Source organism: Rhinolophus sinicus, chromosome 13, assembly GCF_057876585.1.
Source record: "Rhinolophus sinicus isolate RSI-liver-muscle chromosome 13, RSI-T2T, whole genome shotgun sequence".
Lineage (NCBI taxonomy): Eukaryota > Metazoa > Chordata > Mammalia > Chiroptera > Rhinolophidae > Rhinolophus > Rhinolophus sinicus.
The window spans coordinates 4,388,482-4,405,620 of NC_142513.1; the positions used below are offsets into that span (position 1 = coordinate 4,388,482).

The following is a 17,139-nucleotide window of genomic DNA, read 5'->3' on the forward strand; positions in this document are numbered from 1 at the left end:
AACAAATCTTTCTGCTATTTAGGGTTCTGTTGAAAAGCTGCTTTTGTAGATACTGTCAGTGGAACAGCAGCAGCCGCATGCTCCACCAAATATAACTAGCATCCCTTGACTCTTTCTAAAGGGTGGTATTCACACACACGCTTGACATGAATTATCTCATTTAATCGTCACTCTATAGAATAGGTACCATCATTGTTATTCCATTTTCCAGTCCATAAAACCAAGGCCAGCTGGTAACTTGTCCCAGCCACAGGGGCAGTGAGTAGAAGCAGAATTGGGATGAGCAGCCTGTCCCCCAAATCTGACTCTACACCTCCACAGATGGTAGATTGTGGTGAGTCCTATTTTCTCCCCCTAGAAACAAGAAAGGGAATCGCTACAATCTGTGCCCATGGCGATGATTATTGAGCCATAGATTATAGGTGAAAAATTATTAAAAATAATTAAAATTAAGTTTTGGTCATTGCACTGGTAAACCCCTCTGCAGTTTTTACACACGGGATGTTTATGAATGACGACACAGTTTATATTCCATTTCTAAGTGAATAGAAATGGAATATATTTGTAATTTTCCATCAGTTCCTTTTCATTTATAGTGATCTTTATTTCTGAAACTTTAATAAATTTTTAAAATATGTTGTTTAAAGTTGTGTAAATATTAATAGCCCGGTTGCAAAGAAGCACACACCAGTGTTGCTTTTAAAGGAATTGGGGGCATCCTAAGCTGATGATACAAAATGGATTCCTGCCAAGGACTCAGTCTCACACAGAAATCCTGTTTTCCCCACCCTCTTTTGTTGTGTCTCAGACTCTTTAACCCCATTCCTTAAAACAGTGACTTGAAAATGTCTTAAAGAAATGTCCATCCCAAGTAATGGGAGGAGTTGAGAGAGTAGTAGAGCTTTTGCCAGCAGAGGTCGACCTTGGCTTATTTTTACAGGACCATTTTCTTGTGATCCAGATCTTTACTAATGTTGAAAAAAATATATTTTTTAAAATGTACATGTACATGTGGCTTTGCTTTGAAAGCATTTTTTCTTTTCAGCACCACCGAACAGATCTCTATATCAAACAGTTCAACGGAGACATTCTATTAATTGAAGTCAGATAGAAATCCTGGAGTGTTTTTTGCCCATTTGGTTTTTTTTCTCCTATGAAATCATGATTTCTGAAATCACTTAGCATCATCATTGATGAGAGTTAAATTTCCCAGAAACCTGGGGATATTACATAAGCTATTTGATGAGGTTATAATTATGAACCCATAAGGAAGAAAGATACTCTGAACACCTTCATGTTGCACTAGTTTTTGTTCACTTTAATTAAAAACAGATTCCAATCCAAATGTTCTTTCTTGATTAAAATTATGTAAATATTTAAGATAAATACAGTAGATGATAGTAGAGGGGATAGCTGTTGTCAGTTGCCATTTTCAATAGCTGCCTATTTTATAGTAATCCTTTTTAGTAACAAACCTTAAAAATTAGAATTCTAGATGATTTCCAAATAACATTAATTTTTATTAGCATATAATATAGTGTATTTTTCTCTTTCCACTTTCATTTCCCAAATACATGAAAATTATTTTAAGTAAATTTCCAATCATAAACTTGAGGTGAATTTAATTATCTAAACTGAATGTATCTGCAAAGCCTTTTTCAAATTTATTTCAAATTTTAATGACTTGTAGATTTTTCATTCCTTCCTCTTTGGACAGTTTATCCAGATCGAGACATTTTGTGGTTTAATCATACATTTCTAAGTTAGCAATCTTCTCCTTTATAAAACTTGTCAAAGTTTAAGGATATGTTTAGATGTTAATGGAAGATGTAAAGTATAAATTCAAAGAAAAAAATTGTGATTTATAAAAATTTTTCTAGAATTTTTGATAGTCTCACAAGTCAAATGAACAGTATACCAGAACATTCTCAAAATGAAATATTTAGTTCTGATGTGACCAGGGAATATAACATAATTATTCACATCACAGGCTTGGCCTCAGGGACCTTGACTGGACAGCTAGCCAACAATAAGAACTGGAGACTTTTCCCGAGCAGTGTGCACAGCAGGCCACACGTGAAGCACTTTCCATGTACCGGTGTCACAGTGAAAGTGAAAGTATGAGCTTTGGAGCCAGACTCTGGGTTTAAGTCCCAGCTCTACTGCTTAGTAGTTACGTGACCTTGGGAAAGTTACTTAACCTTTCTGTACCTTTGTTGTCTCATCCATAAAATGGGGATGATAAGTACCTAGCACATTCATGGGTTTCTGTGAAGATGACACTAATTAATGTTCATAAAGCACCTAGAAAAATACCTGGCACATAATAAGTGTTACATAAGGTGTTTTCTTTATTGTATTACCTTATTTAATCGTTCCTAGAGCCTCTTGAGTAGGGCCAGCTTCATGGGTGTACAACCTGTGCAGTCACACAGGGCCCGACGCTAAGACGGGTCCTGTGCTTGGTTTAATTCTCTGCTGCTTTTGTCTTGAAATTCTTAATAACTTTTGAACGAAGGACCCTATGCTTACATTTTGCACTGAGCCCTTCATATTCAGCAGCTGGTCCTGTTCCTGAGGTTGATTGCATTATTGTCCCCATTCAGCCACGTCTGACTATGTGGCTTTGGACAAGCAACATCCTCAGCATTCTCACCTGTAAGCTATAGGTGTAATAGGTTCTGGGTAGGCAAGGTTCTTGGATGAATTCAATGAGACAATGTGTAAGCAGTGATTGGCACACAAAAGTTCTCAGAAATGGTATCCATTACTATTAGGTTGGTGCAAAAGTAATTGCGGTTTAAAAGGTTAAAAACAATTGCAAAAACTGCAGTTACTCTTGTACCAACCTAATATTTTTAGCATTTATCTTGATAGAATAAGTAACCAAACATTTCTGTCCTTCTCCTATAAATACATATTCTTGCTTAAAATTACAAGAAACTTTTCAGTGCAGTTAAAAGTTTACTGAAGGTACAGAATAAAATCATAAAACTCATCTCTAGAGAAATTAAGATAGGTTTATGAGGGTAAAAGATCACATCTTTATTGTTACAGAAAGGCCTTATTAAAATTTGAGGCTTCTGTAAATCTTGAAACTGGAGAAGTTCTTTGTTCTATAAACCTAGACTAGAGAAGAATTCAGGTTACCTGAATTTGGGTGAGAACTGATCAAATCCTTGAGAAAATTTTCAAATAAATATATTATTAATAAAAAGTATGCTCAAAAACAAAGACTGCATCAACCGAAATATTTATTCCTAATAAAATGTACTAATTTCACAAGTGAATGAATGACATATGACCTCTATACTATGAAGGCAAAAAATAAAATATGCACCTAAGAGGAAACTGCCAGACATTATAATTCATTTGCAACTTCTCAAATTTAGGTTATTATTATTTTTGTTACTAATATGATATTTCATGCTTTAACATTAATTGTACTGTAGAAAGTAAGTAAAATATTTTTGTAGACTTTAATAACATGTAGAGAATATTTTTTTCAAATAAAATTTAAAACTCAGAATAACATTCTTTTATAATTTACTCTAGAACATGGGATAGAAAGCAGTCTCTATAGAGAAGGATAAAATAAATCCTTCTAAAGAAAATTACAGCATTGGTTTTGACAAAAATCAATGGAAAATTATTTTACCTCTGGAATTATGCATATGTTTTTTCCACAACAGTATCTACTAGTTAAAAAAAAAAAAAAGAAGAATGCGAATCCTCTTGCAATCATGAGATATATTCTGATATATTTTTTATATCCAGCCTCCAAATTTTAATTTGTTGGGTAAGTAAACTCTGGAAAGATAATCGGATGATAGGAAGGTCAAAGCTTGAATTTCTGCCTTCATTTTAGAGTCTGCCATTATTTCCATCTGTCAAAAAAGGTAAAAATATGAGTCATACCAGAGTCCTTTGTTATAATTCTGTCAACTCAACAAACTAGTAAATCTAGACTTGTTTTTTTCTCCAAAACCATGGGCAATAATAGCCTTTAGGGTCAGCCAGAATATTCTAGAGGTGCTAACAGCTAGAAAATATCAGAGGAATACCAAGTGTGGATGCCTTCAATAACTAGGCATGGTCTGGGGTCTTTATAATTTCTTTCTCTTTTTTCCCTTCCTAAACTATGGTAGAGCCATAGACAATGGGTATATAACTATGATAAGGATAAAAATAGATCAGCTCCATCCAGGTGATCTTATCTATTAGCATTAATAATTCCATGTTTCCACAACCATGCACTCCCAAACAACACCCACCTTAGTTGTTGGTTACATAAAATTTCAAAGAAGTTTGAAATTCAAAATATTATGTGAATAGCCACTACTGAAGTAAAAGGTCATTAAAACATACAACACTTGAATTTTAAAAAGAAACATACTTCTTTTCTCCAAAATGGTTGGCAAGTAACATAAGGTCTCTTCAGGATACTGTCAAGTTTCATTTGGTCCCGTTTTGTCAATGGAATTAAAGTATCTTTAGGTATATTTAACCTGGAAAAAAATAGATGAAAAAAAATCAGTAAGGCAAAGTACTCCTATAACTTGAATTATGAAATACTCGTATTTATTGTACTAGTTTAAAAACTCAGAAATGACAGGTAAGAAAATTAGTACAGCTCCACCTTTTAAATCCAGAATTTGGGGAATCTGGCAGGTCCTAGACCAGCAAGGGTTACATTCATAGTGGAAGTCTGTTCTAAGTTCTTTTTGTTCACAGCTCACTCACAGGACGATGACAGGAAGACAGACATTAGTTATAAAATGCCAATAGCACTAACATCATGTATATCAACACCAAGGCAGCCCCCAGAGCTCCACATGCGTGGCCAGCTGCGAGATTCTCTGTGGGGTTTTAGGTCCCATCAAGTACTTAATTCTTTGTAATTCAGTGAGAAGTCTCTGGGCCATGGAAGTTAGATCTCTCACTTTTCACTGTGTGCACATATGTGCACACACATACATACACAGCTATCTAGTTTAAAAATTTTAAAAAGTAGAATGTAATTTTATTTTGGTATGTGTTTTAAAAATAGAACATGAGAGGTCAGGATTTATGGTGTGGACTACTTTTTGAAGTCACAAATCCCGGATTTTCTGGGAGAGCTCCAGTTTCAAATAGTCTTTTTCAGTGTCCCCATAATTATGACCACTTGCTAGTGGCAGCTCCTGGATAGCATGACAATTTGATTGAAAGGGAGGATTTCCCTTGAAGCCATGTTTGTGAAGCTAGCACACTTTTTTTTCTTTGATTGCACGTTTATTTTGGAGTGGCTTTTGAGAGCACTAATGGAATTTATGAGTTGCAACTAGTGTTTCTCTCAGTCCTCCACCTTCATAATTATGAGATCATTTGGCTTGAATTTGTGTTAGAAATGATATTCATACAAATAAATCACCCCCGAGGGATTTTGACACATAATACTAAACTGAACAAAACTCTGATTCACTAGAGTATAAATATTCAAAAATCAAAAATTGAAAGTTTTCTCTTGTGCCCTCATTTTGTAAGAAGTGGCAATCGCCCCAAACCTGTTCATATTCCATATTTAAGAAATAGGCACCTGTTACCAAAGTTTGCTCACTGCTTAAAGAAATCCAATAAACATGTTTAAGTTCATTGTCACTGGCCAATCAAAACAATAATAAAATATTCTTAAATATCACATAAGTAGAGATGAATAAAGGGATGACGTCCTGTGCTATGGGATAGGTGGGCTCTTACTCTCCAGGGAAAGAGAAATAATTAACCTATCCAGAGGGCAGTCAAAGCCTTAAAAATGTGCATACCCTTTGACCCAGCTATTCTGGGAATCCAGCCTATGGGACTAATTAAAGCTGCAGGCGAAGATTCAGTTACAAGAGGGCCCATCAGAGCACCATCTATCAGAACAGACATTTGGAAACCACCCAAATGCCTGACTTTGAGGGATCGGCTGGATAAACACTGGTACATGAAGAATTTGAACTCAGTGATATAAGGCATTAAAATGAGCTCTCAGAAAAGAAATGTATTTATTGATATGGAAAAGGGATCTCACCATGTGTGTGAGGAAAGGAGATTACAAAATAACATTAGAGTATGATCCCATTTTTGTGAAAAAGCTATGACTATGCACAGAAAATAACCTACAAGGGTAAAGCTGTTCATCTGTAGGTAACATCTATTACTTAGTATTGTTTTCTATAATGAACCTATACAATAAACTCACCAAACTTTAGGTTCCCAAACTTTACATAATCTTAAAATGAGATTTCTTATGAAATTAAAATTTTAAATATTTGATAAAGTTGATTCATACGTTAACTGATGTTGTCAATGATTACCATTTAACTAGATTCAATGTCTTATACTAAGTATAAAAAAATTACAAAATATTTTAACCATAAAGGTAAAACAAAAAATGTTTTCCAGCGAACTGAAAGTTCAATTAACCAAATTCATTTGTGAACTATTTAGTTGAAACAGAAACATTAAAGAATTTAATTCATAACTATGTAATCCTGAGTCATAATGAACAATGTAAATAAAAAATGTTAAGAGCTTTTCCTCATAGTGACTTTTGAGGCTTATTGTGACACATTACAATGAGTCATTATTTTAAATATCCCAGTTCTACTAAACTGTCTAACCTTTTAATATCAGAAGGGAGGAGACCAAGCCATCTAATAGCTGGAACTGTGAGATTATGGGCTTCAAAAGACATAGACTAAAATCAAAAGCAAAAGCATATTAGGTAAGGCTAAATTGCAGAGAACTAGAACACTTTTTTTTTTGCAGCCAATTTTTTTACTTATTTAGAAGAAAAAGTACTAAAGACTTCACACCCCCAGAGCCCAACAGAAGTAAGAAAATCATCTGGTGCTTCCTTAAACTAGTCTTTCGGTGAAAGTTGTTTAAACTCTGTAGTGTTTCTGGGTTGATTTTCTATAAAGCAAAACCAGAAATGAACCTCTTATCTGTATTTATTATTGTATTACTGTGATTCCACATCTGAACACCTTGCTCCACCATCCTTTGCATCCTCTATAAACATATGTGTACATCTGGGACACTCAACGTGTATACCAGTGGCTCCCAAACTTTACCCTGGGTCAGAATCACTTGGAGGGGCTGCCTCTAGACATCTGGATTCAGGAGGTCTGGACAGAGACTGAGACTTGCATTTCTAACAAGTCCCCAGGCAATGCTGACGCTTGGGTCCAGGACCACACTTTGAGAAACACTGATGTATGGCAGTTGTAGTCTAGTGGTGAAATTGGGTGGTGTTTACATTTCTCCTTATGGCAGGAGAAAGGTGAATTGGCAAAGTCAGAATTCAAGGCTACATGTAGTTTTATCAGAGTATATTTGGCGATCAGACAATGTTGGTACCCTGAGGCCCAAGGTTACTTGAGTAGGCCGGGAGTGGAGGATAATGATGCCTCCTGCCCACAGCTAATTCCACTCTGTCATCTGTGGTTGCACTGGTCATGGTGGAAGCTGGAATTACAGCTAGGGAAACAGACTGGCGTTAGACTAGGACAGTAGTTCCCCTCGTACATTTCGGGGGCCCTCTGCTTACTAGGCGCTGATAAGTAAATGCAGAACTAACCCCAACAAATATAAAATATCTCAATAGTGGAAAAAGGAAAAATTCTTTTCTATACTTACCATAGATCCATACTTATAAATGCACATTATTTCTATGCCTGTTAAAAGAAAGTTAACTTTAAAATTAGACTTCTTGTATATTATAGATTAGATAATTGGCACTCTCAAATTATATCCAACATCTGCAAATTTTGTTTTTGTGGCCATCACCAATGAAAAATTTATGGTTCCGTTTAATATGGCTAAATTAGCAATAAATTACTTCAAATAATTAGTCATTAATCTAATAATTTTAATCTAATAATCATATTCTTTAAAAATATTTATGGAAGTGTTCTAAAATCAGAAAAACACAACAAATGATTTAATTATGATTGTTTCAAATAGTCCAATGATAAATTACCATGTGGATCAGCATCTACTAGAGTGAAAATGGGGATGTGAAATGTGTCCCACAGCTTCTTGATTAAAAGTCTTGTGTTCAGATCAGGTACTCCCTTCCCCTAAAAGCAAATTTTAAATTATGCACTTTAATTCCAGTAGAACGAAATTGATAAAATTATATCCTTATTTTATTAATAATTTAAAAGTTAGTTAACATCCTGCTTCCTCTCCAGGGCAGCTCTCCTCACTGCTTCCACAAACATACCATATCTCCCCAACATCGTACTTATTGTTAACCTAAAAAGCCAAAAGAATTTTAAGTAGATGAGCTTTTCTCCTTCAAAAATCTAGGTCTTTATAAAGATCTGTAAAAGAAGAAGAAAGCCAGGACAGGGGAGGGGAACCTGCTCCATTCTGTTATTCTGCCAGCATTCCACCCACCCACAGCCCGAGCTTCCTTCCTTTATTCTCACCTCTTTCTGTCCTCCGTCCGCCGCAGGTATCACCCACCCCTCCAGTTTTACGAACTCCTCCCACATTCCCCTGTAGCAGGAAGCTGACTACCCTTTGCTAACTGATGCCTGTAGTTCCCTGTGTTACCTCAATGTATTCCTCCATGTTCTTGGCTATTCTTTAAACATTTAATGAAGTTCTCTGGTACACAAACCTGAGGGAAACAAGGAGCGGATCTTGTCGGTCACCGTCCCCGTGGGAATGGTGTGAGGTAACACCGTGAGCCTGTGCAAACTCACTGAGGTCTTAGAAAATCGTTGGTCTTTAAGAATCAGGACCATCACCCTGATTTTAGTCAGATTTCAGATGTTTAAATAAACACCTTGGAAATTCTTGTTCTATAACCCCAAAGGATGCATCATATTGGTAACAGATTGCTGTCCAAGGTGTTTAGACGATGTCATAAACCCCTCTTACTGATCACCGTTATTCCTGGATTCTAAGAAAGGTAGATAATATACCGTAACCATGATGCATGGAGACACTTTGCTGCAAAAGTTGTCATCTAGGAGTCGTTGAAATGTCGCGTCTTTTTCCACAATTAATAGAAATTTTGCATCTGTAATTAAATCTGTGAAGTTAAGGCTGACAAATTTAAGGCAAGGGTATTTCAATTTAACCACCAACTAATTAATGGTGCCATATAGATCAATTCAAAAGCAGCTATCGATATAGTATTTTCATTTTTACCTTCAAATATGTAACAGATATCTTTTCATATATGGAAATATCTGTCTTTCCTACTAGATAGTGAGCTCCTAAAAGAATCCTACAGAAGGGCCCATGGTGTGTTTATCTTGACCACTGTAGGGTCTAGCTTGTTGGTAACACATTAGAAGGTTTGATTTATCAAAGCAATAAGTGAGTGAACATTCTAGAAGTTTAAATAATTTTCCTATTCAAAGGATACTCCGAATTCCTTGTATATTAGATGGCACAGCAACAGCCTAAGTTAACAAAGACAGTTTTTATTTTAAATAAAAAGAAAGTATAACCACATTTTAAAATTTATCACAAAAATCCTATATTTTCATTTTTAAAAAATATGCCTGTCATCAGAGGTTTATGCCTCAGTAAGAACACAGTAGGAAACAGATTTATTCTTCAGTAAGAAAACAGAACACATGACCCAAACTACTTTCCAGCAGGTAAGAATTTCTTGGAAACTTCGTGGATCTGCATCTTAAAAATACAGAAACCGGAGAAGGAAAGACTGACTTCTTTATGCAGGATCTCATACCGCGTTATAAGACCTTGCTGGACAATCAGCCCTAATGTGTCTTGGAGCAAAAATTAATATAAGACCTGGTCTTTATTATATTATATATTATATAATATTATATTTATTATATATTATATTATATTATATTATATTATATTATATTATATTATACCCGGTCTTATAAGACCGGGTATAATATAATATAATATAATATAATATAATATAATATAATATAATATAATATAATATATAATAAATATAATATTATATAATATATAATATAATAAAGACCAGGTCTTATATTAATTTTTGCTCCAAGACACATTAGAGCTGATTGTCCGGCTAGGTCTTATTTTCGGGGAAACACGGTAGGTGTCACCTTCTTCCTTTCCAAACTGGTAAGTTGGTCCTTTCCATGCTGCTGTGCTAGTTTAGTATTATGTACCAAAGCCTATGCTTTCTTCTATATGTACCAAAGGTCTTCTATGTACCAAAGCCTAGCAAATAGTTTAGTTTTAAACGTTAATTTCAGAACCAGAAAATGTTATGAAGAGTATATAAATAACCATGCTAAAATGGTCAAGCCATGCTCCATCTGAAAACAACAGTACATTTTAAAAGGAAATGTGTACGTTTTTTTCAATGACATTTGACACAAAGGGCATGTTTTGAAACTATGTAATGTACAACATGGTAAAGCATATACTTATTCATCCTTCAGTTTTATTTTAAAATCTTAAGCTCCAAACTACATAACAAAGCAGGAAATAAAACACATTTCAAAGACAAAGGACCGAAAGGGAGTTAAAACATGTCGAAACATTAATGATGCTTACTGTTGCACAGCTACAACTCACTTTGGTGCCGCCTTCCTCGATATACCTTAAATTGCCAGCAATTAAACCTTTCGATGTTGATAACTAAAAAAATAATAGACATTTGAAAGCTTTTTCACGAATATATTTTATACTGCAGAGTCACTCTTCATGTTCACCTGCTGATATATATTTTTTAGCTTAGGTTGCAATTTAAGAAATGAAAGACAAAATATGTCAGAGTATTTAGGAATGAAAAATGTTTGGTAATTCATCTAATTTGGTTCATTCATCCAAGAGAATATATTGAGAATAGTTTATTTAAATTTATAGTGAGAAAAACATAGTACCAAAAAATATCAAAAGAAGGCACACTTCACATGTATTCTTCTATTACAATTTTTATACAAACGGTTTGTCTTAAAGTAAAACGTTTTGTATGAAATGCTACTTACTATATGTAAACACCTCCTCGGCACTTTTAGCATACAAGAAACGTCATTGATAATATTGTCCACGATGGCCTGGTTACCAAAGAGTTGGCTGTCAGTGTAATATATGTCTCTAGGAAAATTTAAAACATACATTTTTAATTAACCATATTCTCTTTGAATATGACAAGTATTGGAGTATTGTTTGCAGAAAGCTTTAACTGGATGAAACACCCATATAAATAAAGTAACCTATTACTCATAGTTTAGTCTTATGTAACTTTTCAAAACATACAATGAAAGTTAATTTAACTGAATCTCGTATTGCCTTTTAAAGAATAATTGACCAGAACAATGTATTTACCTTTTGGTTGCATAAGTGTTGCTCTGTACTAACTTATAAATCATGGACAATATTTTAAGAATTAGAGCTGGAAAATAAGATGCAACAAACAAGTTACTCATCATTTCTTTTGGCAATTCAAAACATACTGCTATCAAGGATTTTAATTGTCCCCAGTTACTTTCCATACATTAAAAAAATTACCTTTCCAAAATAGAAGTGTTAAGTACAGAATATAATTGTCTGAAGAATCAGATAAAATTAATTGCTAAATGAACAGCAAAACTGAGAGAATACATTTCCACTTAGTCATGCACCTTGAAAATTTTGGAATCACAATTTACTTCCATGGTTATGAACAATGCAAAATTCTATCAATTTATTTCAAGTATAAGGGTGGTCTATTAAAGAACAAACAAAATTATTTAACTAGGAACAACTAAAACCCAGAAGATAACTGAATTTATTTATTACTAAAAGCTAAGAAAGATGAACTTACCAAAATTTTTAACTGATTTTGGTGAATCACTTTTGATTTTTCTTGTGGTACAGTGGGATACCATCTGAAGACCCACAGAATCTTCAAACCTATCATTTTATTTAAAGCAAGGAAATAAAATAAAAAGAATTAATTTCTGAACACCAAACAATATACACTTAACGTCCTCTTCTGCATATCATTTAAATCTACTTTTCAGTATAAGCACTAATGCTTTAGGATAACCTAAGTTATAAGCTTAGATAATTCCAGGTGGTAATTAGGTGATTAGTTTTGTGACATATAGAGGCACTAAAAGAAAGTGTTTAAAATAAATGAACTATAGACCTTTGATTATGAAGTGTGTGTGTGTGCATCTGTGTATTTCCTGGGAACACATTTAGTGTATATGAACTATTTTCAAATATTTCACAATTTTAGTAGCATTTTGCTAATTTTAATAATTTTCTCAATAACTTAATTTAATAAATTAATTTTTTTTCCCCCTGATTTACCTCCAAAGTTACATTAAATGAAATCATTTATACTAGGTTGTTAAGTTGAAATACCAAGCCTGTCCTAAAGGTGGCAGAAAGCACCAGGCAAACAGGCCAGGTGTCAGCTGCTTCAAGGCTTGATGCATCTTGCAAAATATGAAGCAAAATATGATTCAAGAGTTTACGTTTTATATTAATTATTTGAATAAAAGAATACATGGTGACTACGGAGTCTCGAAACTACTTTAATTCTGTTTCTGTGACTCTAACTGAGAACTATTCTTGTAGTGTTTTTCATTATTTAGTGGAAAGATTCTACAGACTGAGGATCTCAGAAAAACAAACTGTGTAACTAGGCTCCAGGATTTTGACAAAGCTGTTTGCTGATTTTACCCTCTTGGACACATAACTTAGCACGGGGAGATCAGTTAGGAGAAAGAACCTTTGAAATGTGCTCTGTGTTCAAGATCCATTCATTTTGGTCTCAGTATCAGGATTGGTTGTAGGTCCCCTGAGCAAGTGGCAGTGTCGATGAGAATTTCCCCCTTTGAATGTTGGAAAGCTTAGAACTAAGTTTGGAGCCTATTTTTAGCAGGACTGTAAGTTTTTATCATTTACATTTTGAATTCTAACCTTTTTTCAGTGCTCCATATTTTGTTCCTACCATTGTTTTCCCTTTGTCTTATCTTTCCTACCTACTTCTAGTTTATTTAACCTATTTGCATGGTATGTATTTTGTAAACTTCCTTAAATCCTTTTAGGCAGGGTAAAGGCAATAAAAAGAATGAAACCTGACTAAAACTCTAACATGAATAAATTCAAATAATGACATAGATACTGTATTTAAAAATAAAAAATGCAAAATGCCCACTTTATATTTTCCCAACTTGATCTGTTGTCTATTGTGAATGCAGGTGCTTCGTTTCTTGCCAAGCTTGTTATTATATCTTGGATAATATTTTCTATAGATGCAAGAACCTCAGAACTGAAACAATAAACACACCATGATTCAATCTTAATTCTAAATTAGGCCTTTACAATATGTAACATTTTCCCAGATCAATAATGAAATAACTTTTTGTTTCACTGGTTATTTTTTTTAAGACTAAGTAATCCACATCAGTAATGATATCTCCCACTAAATTTTGACATATTCAGAGGTACTGCATTAAAACAACTGTACTTACAGTGAAATTTCATTTGCTTGTAATTTCACTTTTCAAACAATTACCCGTTGAAGTAATATCTCTCTTTTAGATTAATAACTAGACAATAGAATTTATAAATATATTTCAATCTACTTTTCATATTAACCTACTTAAATACAAACACATTGGCTTGAAATACTACTGATAAATGTTTTAATTAAAAATGATGTAACATTGGCTTTGAATTCAATTTCTTTCCCAAAAATGCAATGCAAAAATATTTCAAAAGAAATACTTCTTGTTGTAGCACATTGCCCTAATTGATCTCATGCCTTAAATCAGCCCTTTTGAATTTTAGTGATACAAAAAGAAAAAAGTTTAATCACTACCATGAAAAGATTTGTCAACTATTACACCACTTTACAGCAAACTATTAAGACTTAGCCCAGTTTTCTGTCAGCTGACTTTTAATTTCACAAGCCATCAGCTTCAAAAAATGTTCAGTTATAAATACCATGAGCATATTGCCTAGGATGGGAAATCAAATCTAAAAAATGGGCAAAATGTAGATTGTTCTAATTTCCACAGGAACTTGCTTTCATCGGAAATGCATGCATCAGAAAATAAATTTTAAAACATTCACTATTTTCTAATATCACAAGATAAAAACTGACTCATATCTCATTTATTTTTTTTTCCAATTGAAAAAGAGTTGCAGGATAATATTGACCAAGTTTAAGATACAATCAGATTAATTTACATCTGAAATGTAAACAAGGGATATGTACTCCCTTCTTTCCCTCACCCTCGTAAATTCTCCCTCAAACTAAATCCTTATGTAAAAATTTGTTTGCTTGTGGGTTTTTTGTTTTGGTTTGGTTTTTTGATAGCTGATTCGGGCTTAAAAATAAAAGACAGTCGTTTGTTTAGGCTGAAAAACCTTGCTGATAAACCAGAAAAGGAGACCAAGGAAGCAAAACAACAGAGCATTTTAAGTAAAATTTGGCAATAAGATAAACGTATTTTCTGTAGTTAACTCCAAGTTGGGTAGCTGGAGAATCGCTGTCATTGATTTTATCAGGACCACATTCTGAGCTAATCAGCTAACGCTTTAATTAATGTTAAAGAAACCATTTAAAATATATACATTGTCTTCCAACGCAAGAAAACCGTTGTCTTAGTATAAACTACTTAAAATGTTGACTTCCGTGTTCATTTTGATTAAAAACAAAAACACGAGAACTCACAAAATTCATTTTCTCTCACTTTCTTCCCCACCTACCACCCCCGGAAATCCTTCAAGTTTAAGCTAAATTTTTCCCCAATTTTTTTCCCCACACACAATGACAAAATCAATCTGTGCCCTAAACTCCCTGACCTGTAAGGAGCTGAGGAAACCTGCGACCTCAGCGGTGGGACGCTCCTGGAACATTCTAGAAGTGGAACATTCTAGAAGACACCAGGGGCTGTCACTAGGCTTGTTTGAATTCAAAACAAGAGTTAAAAGTAGAAAAGGGAAAGCGCGCTAAGGAAGGTGCTTTCTTGGGGTTCAGGGAGGGTAGGCCAAGGGGACCCCTCTGTGGCCTCAACACCGGGGAAGCAGCCTTTTGCCTCCTAAACCCCGGAGAGAGGAAGGGGCACCTGGACATTTCCCCGCAAAGCCCCGCGAAGCCCGGCCAGCCCAAGGACAGTTCGCGCTTTCTGTTTCCCAGGCACGCGCGCCCCAGCGGGTCCCTTATACCTGGAAGCCAGGTGCGTCCCCCCGCCCGAGGGCTCCTGGCCACCTCTCCTCAGGGAGGCCAGCAGGGAAGCCCTGTGCTGATCCAAAACCTCGAAGAACGAGACCTCAGGCCCCATGGGCGCAAAGGCCATGAAAACAGACAGCAATGCAAAGCTCCGAGAGCAGGAACTCCACTTGTCCCCACACGGCTCTTCCCCGCACTTGCAGGGCGCACTTACAGACCCGGCAGCGCGCCTTTCCCGCCCTTTCTGGCTGAGGATCCGCTAGCACATGCGCACACCTCACCCCTCGCGGCGGGATGTACAGGCGCATGCGCAAAGCCCCGCCCACTGAGTCGCGTGCGCAGGCGCTCTGGGCTCCATCAGGCCGTCCCACCGGAGGGTCAACGTGCTGGGCTCCTCTTGAAGCGTCGACTGGAAAGCAACAGAAACCAGCTGGGTCAGTTTGGGATGTTGGACCTATAGTTCCTTAAAACGGTTTTATGGTTTGTGTTTGGCTATTTGGGGGCAAGTAGTACCAGAGATGTTTTTCCTCAACACAAAGTTATGGCGGTGCAACTGTGCGCCAGGTGGCAGTTCTAGGCGCTGGTTTCCGCCGTGATCCAAGTGAACGAAATCCCTGCCCTTAGTAGCATTCATGTAGCAGTTGAGGGCTTATGAAGCCCGTTTCACTCAGCCTCTCTAAGTCTCGTAAGCACCCCAGGAGGTTCTGAACGCGATCATGGAGACTTTGCAGGCGAGGAGAAAGTGAGGGCCGCAAGTTCAGGCAGGCCTGGCGTAGCCTCCCAGCTGGATGGCTCTGCAGGGCCGCCAGATCGAGCAAATTACAATACAGGACACTCGGCTCAATTGGAATGTCAGATGAACAACGAATACTTTTTTTTTTTTTCCTTTTTTTCTTTTTGGAAAGCCAGATCCCATGCAATCTCTGGGACAGACTTTTACGAAAGGTTAATTTTATTCTGAAATTCAAATTTGACGGACGTCCAGGATTTTATCTAGCAATCCTGCCGTGGGACCACATCCTCCCCTTGCAGACGTGGTGAGCTGTACCTTTCTCCCTGCTCTCGCCCAGCCTCCTGGAGCAGAAGACAGGCATCCTGAAGCCCCAGGGAAGGAGTCGTGCCCCTGGGGGATGATGTCTTTGAGAGACAGGCCAGCGAGAGAGACGGTGGAGCAAGTTGGGTCCCAGGCTTGTGAGGGCCTGGTCCTGCATATGGGGGTCCTGGGATCTTTGCCCCAGAAAAGCCGCCTGACAGCAGGCCCACTTGAAAGAACTATTTTGTTTCCTCAGTTCCTAGTTATTTAATAGTTTTGAGATGAGAACGCTTTCCCTCCTCAATAATAATGGGCTTCCTCCCGTCGTGATGATGGCTGCCTCTGCCAAGCACTTGCCGAGGGCCTTCTTACTGTTCTCACAAATACTTACCACCTACCCTGGGCTAGGAAGCGTTTGTTACTGAGCGTTAGTTATAGCTGCCGAACAAGGCAGGCAGTGTCCTTGCCCTTAGGGAGCTCTCTGTGGGGTGGGGGTGGGGGGCTGGGATAGATAGGTGAACATCTGAATAATAAAGTTGGCAGGTTGAGAAGTGGATTTAAATCAACAACCCCAAGTGGTAAACATTTTTATCCCCATTTCACAGGTGAAGGAACGGAGAGGTTCAGTGGTTTGTGCAAGATGGCACCTCGGTAAGTGACAGAGCTGAGAGGTAAATCCTGACTCCAAATGTGAGTCTTATCACTGGAATAGGAGGCACCACTGTTGGTCTGGCTGGGAACATGTTGTAATTTTGTGGGGGCTTCTTTGATGATGGGGGCTTCTCTGGCCTCAGTTTTCTCATGTTTCAGATGAAGGCTTGGCTGTAGGTGCGCTTTCCTTTATTATCTTCAATGAGGAGCAAAGGCTTTTGAAAGGAGAGGCCAAGTCAACGACACCCATGAGGCTTGTCCTCTGGGAGGT

At 36.5% G+C, this 17,139-nt stretch overlaps 1 protein-coding gene across 2 annotated transcripts; it reads right to left on the reverse strand.

The window, feature by feature from the left end:
• Positions 1 to 3,665: 3,665 nt before the first annotated feature.
• SPO11 (SPO11 initiator of meiotic double strand breaks) lies at positions 3,666 to 15,311 on the reverse strand. 2 transcript variants are annotated; one of them, XM_019748565.3, is made up of 13 exons: positions 15,181 to 15,311; positions 13,163 to 13,276; positions 11,816 to 11,904; positions 11,338 to 11,404; positions 10,998 to 11,106; positions 10,564 to 10,647; positions 9,416 to 9,452; positions 8,967 to 9,076; positions 8,012 to 8,111; positions 7,669 to 7,706; positions 6,648 to 6,724; positions 4,397 to 4,508; positions 3,666 to 3,887 (listed from the first exon to the last, which is right to left on the reverse strand). In XM_019748565.3, exons 1-13 carry the CDS (start codon positions 15,309 to 15,311, stop codon positions 3,768 to 3,770), a joined length of 1,188 nt encoding a protein of 395 aa, XP_019604124.1. In that variant the 3' UTR covers positions 3,666 to 3,767. The 2 variants fall into 2 exon arrangements, with proteins under 2 accessions (XP_019604124.1, XP_019604125.1); XM_019748566.3 differs by lacking the exon at positions 13,163 to 13,276.
• Between the last annotated feature and the right edge of the window lie 1,828 nt (positions 15,312 to 17,139).

Excerpts from the sequence above, each read along its gene's own strand:
- SPO11 (XM_019748565.3), bottom strand. The coding sequence starts at position 15,311 with ATGGCCTTTGCGCCCATGGGGCCTGAGGTCTCGTTCTTCGAGGTTTTG. Across the intron at positions 10,648-10,997 it reads CGAGGAGGTGTTTACATATA|TTATCAACATCGAAAGGTTT; the intron begins GTAAGTAGCATT and ends TTATTTTTTTAG. Across the intron at positions 7,707-8,011 it reads AGTAGATGCTGATCCACATG|GCATAGAAATAATGTGCATT; the intron begins GTAATTTATCAT and ends TTCTTTTAACAG.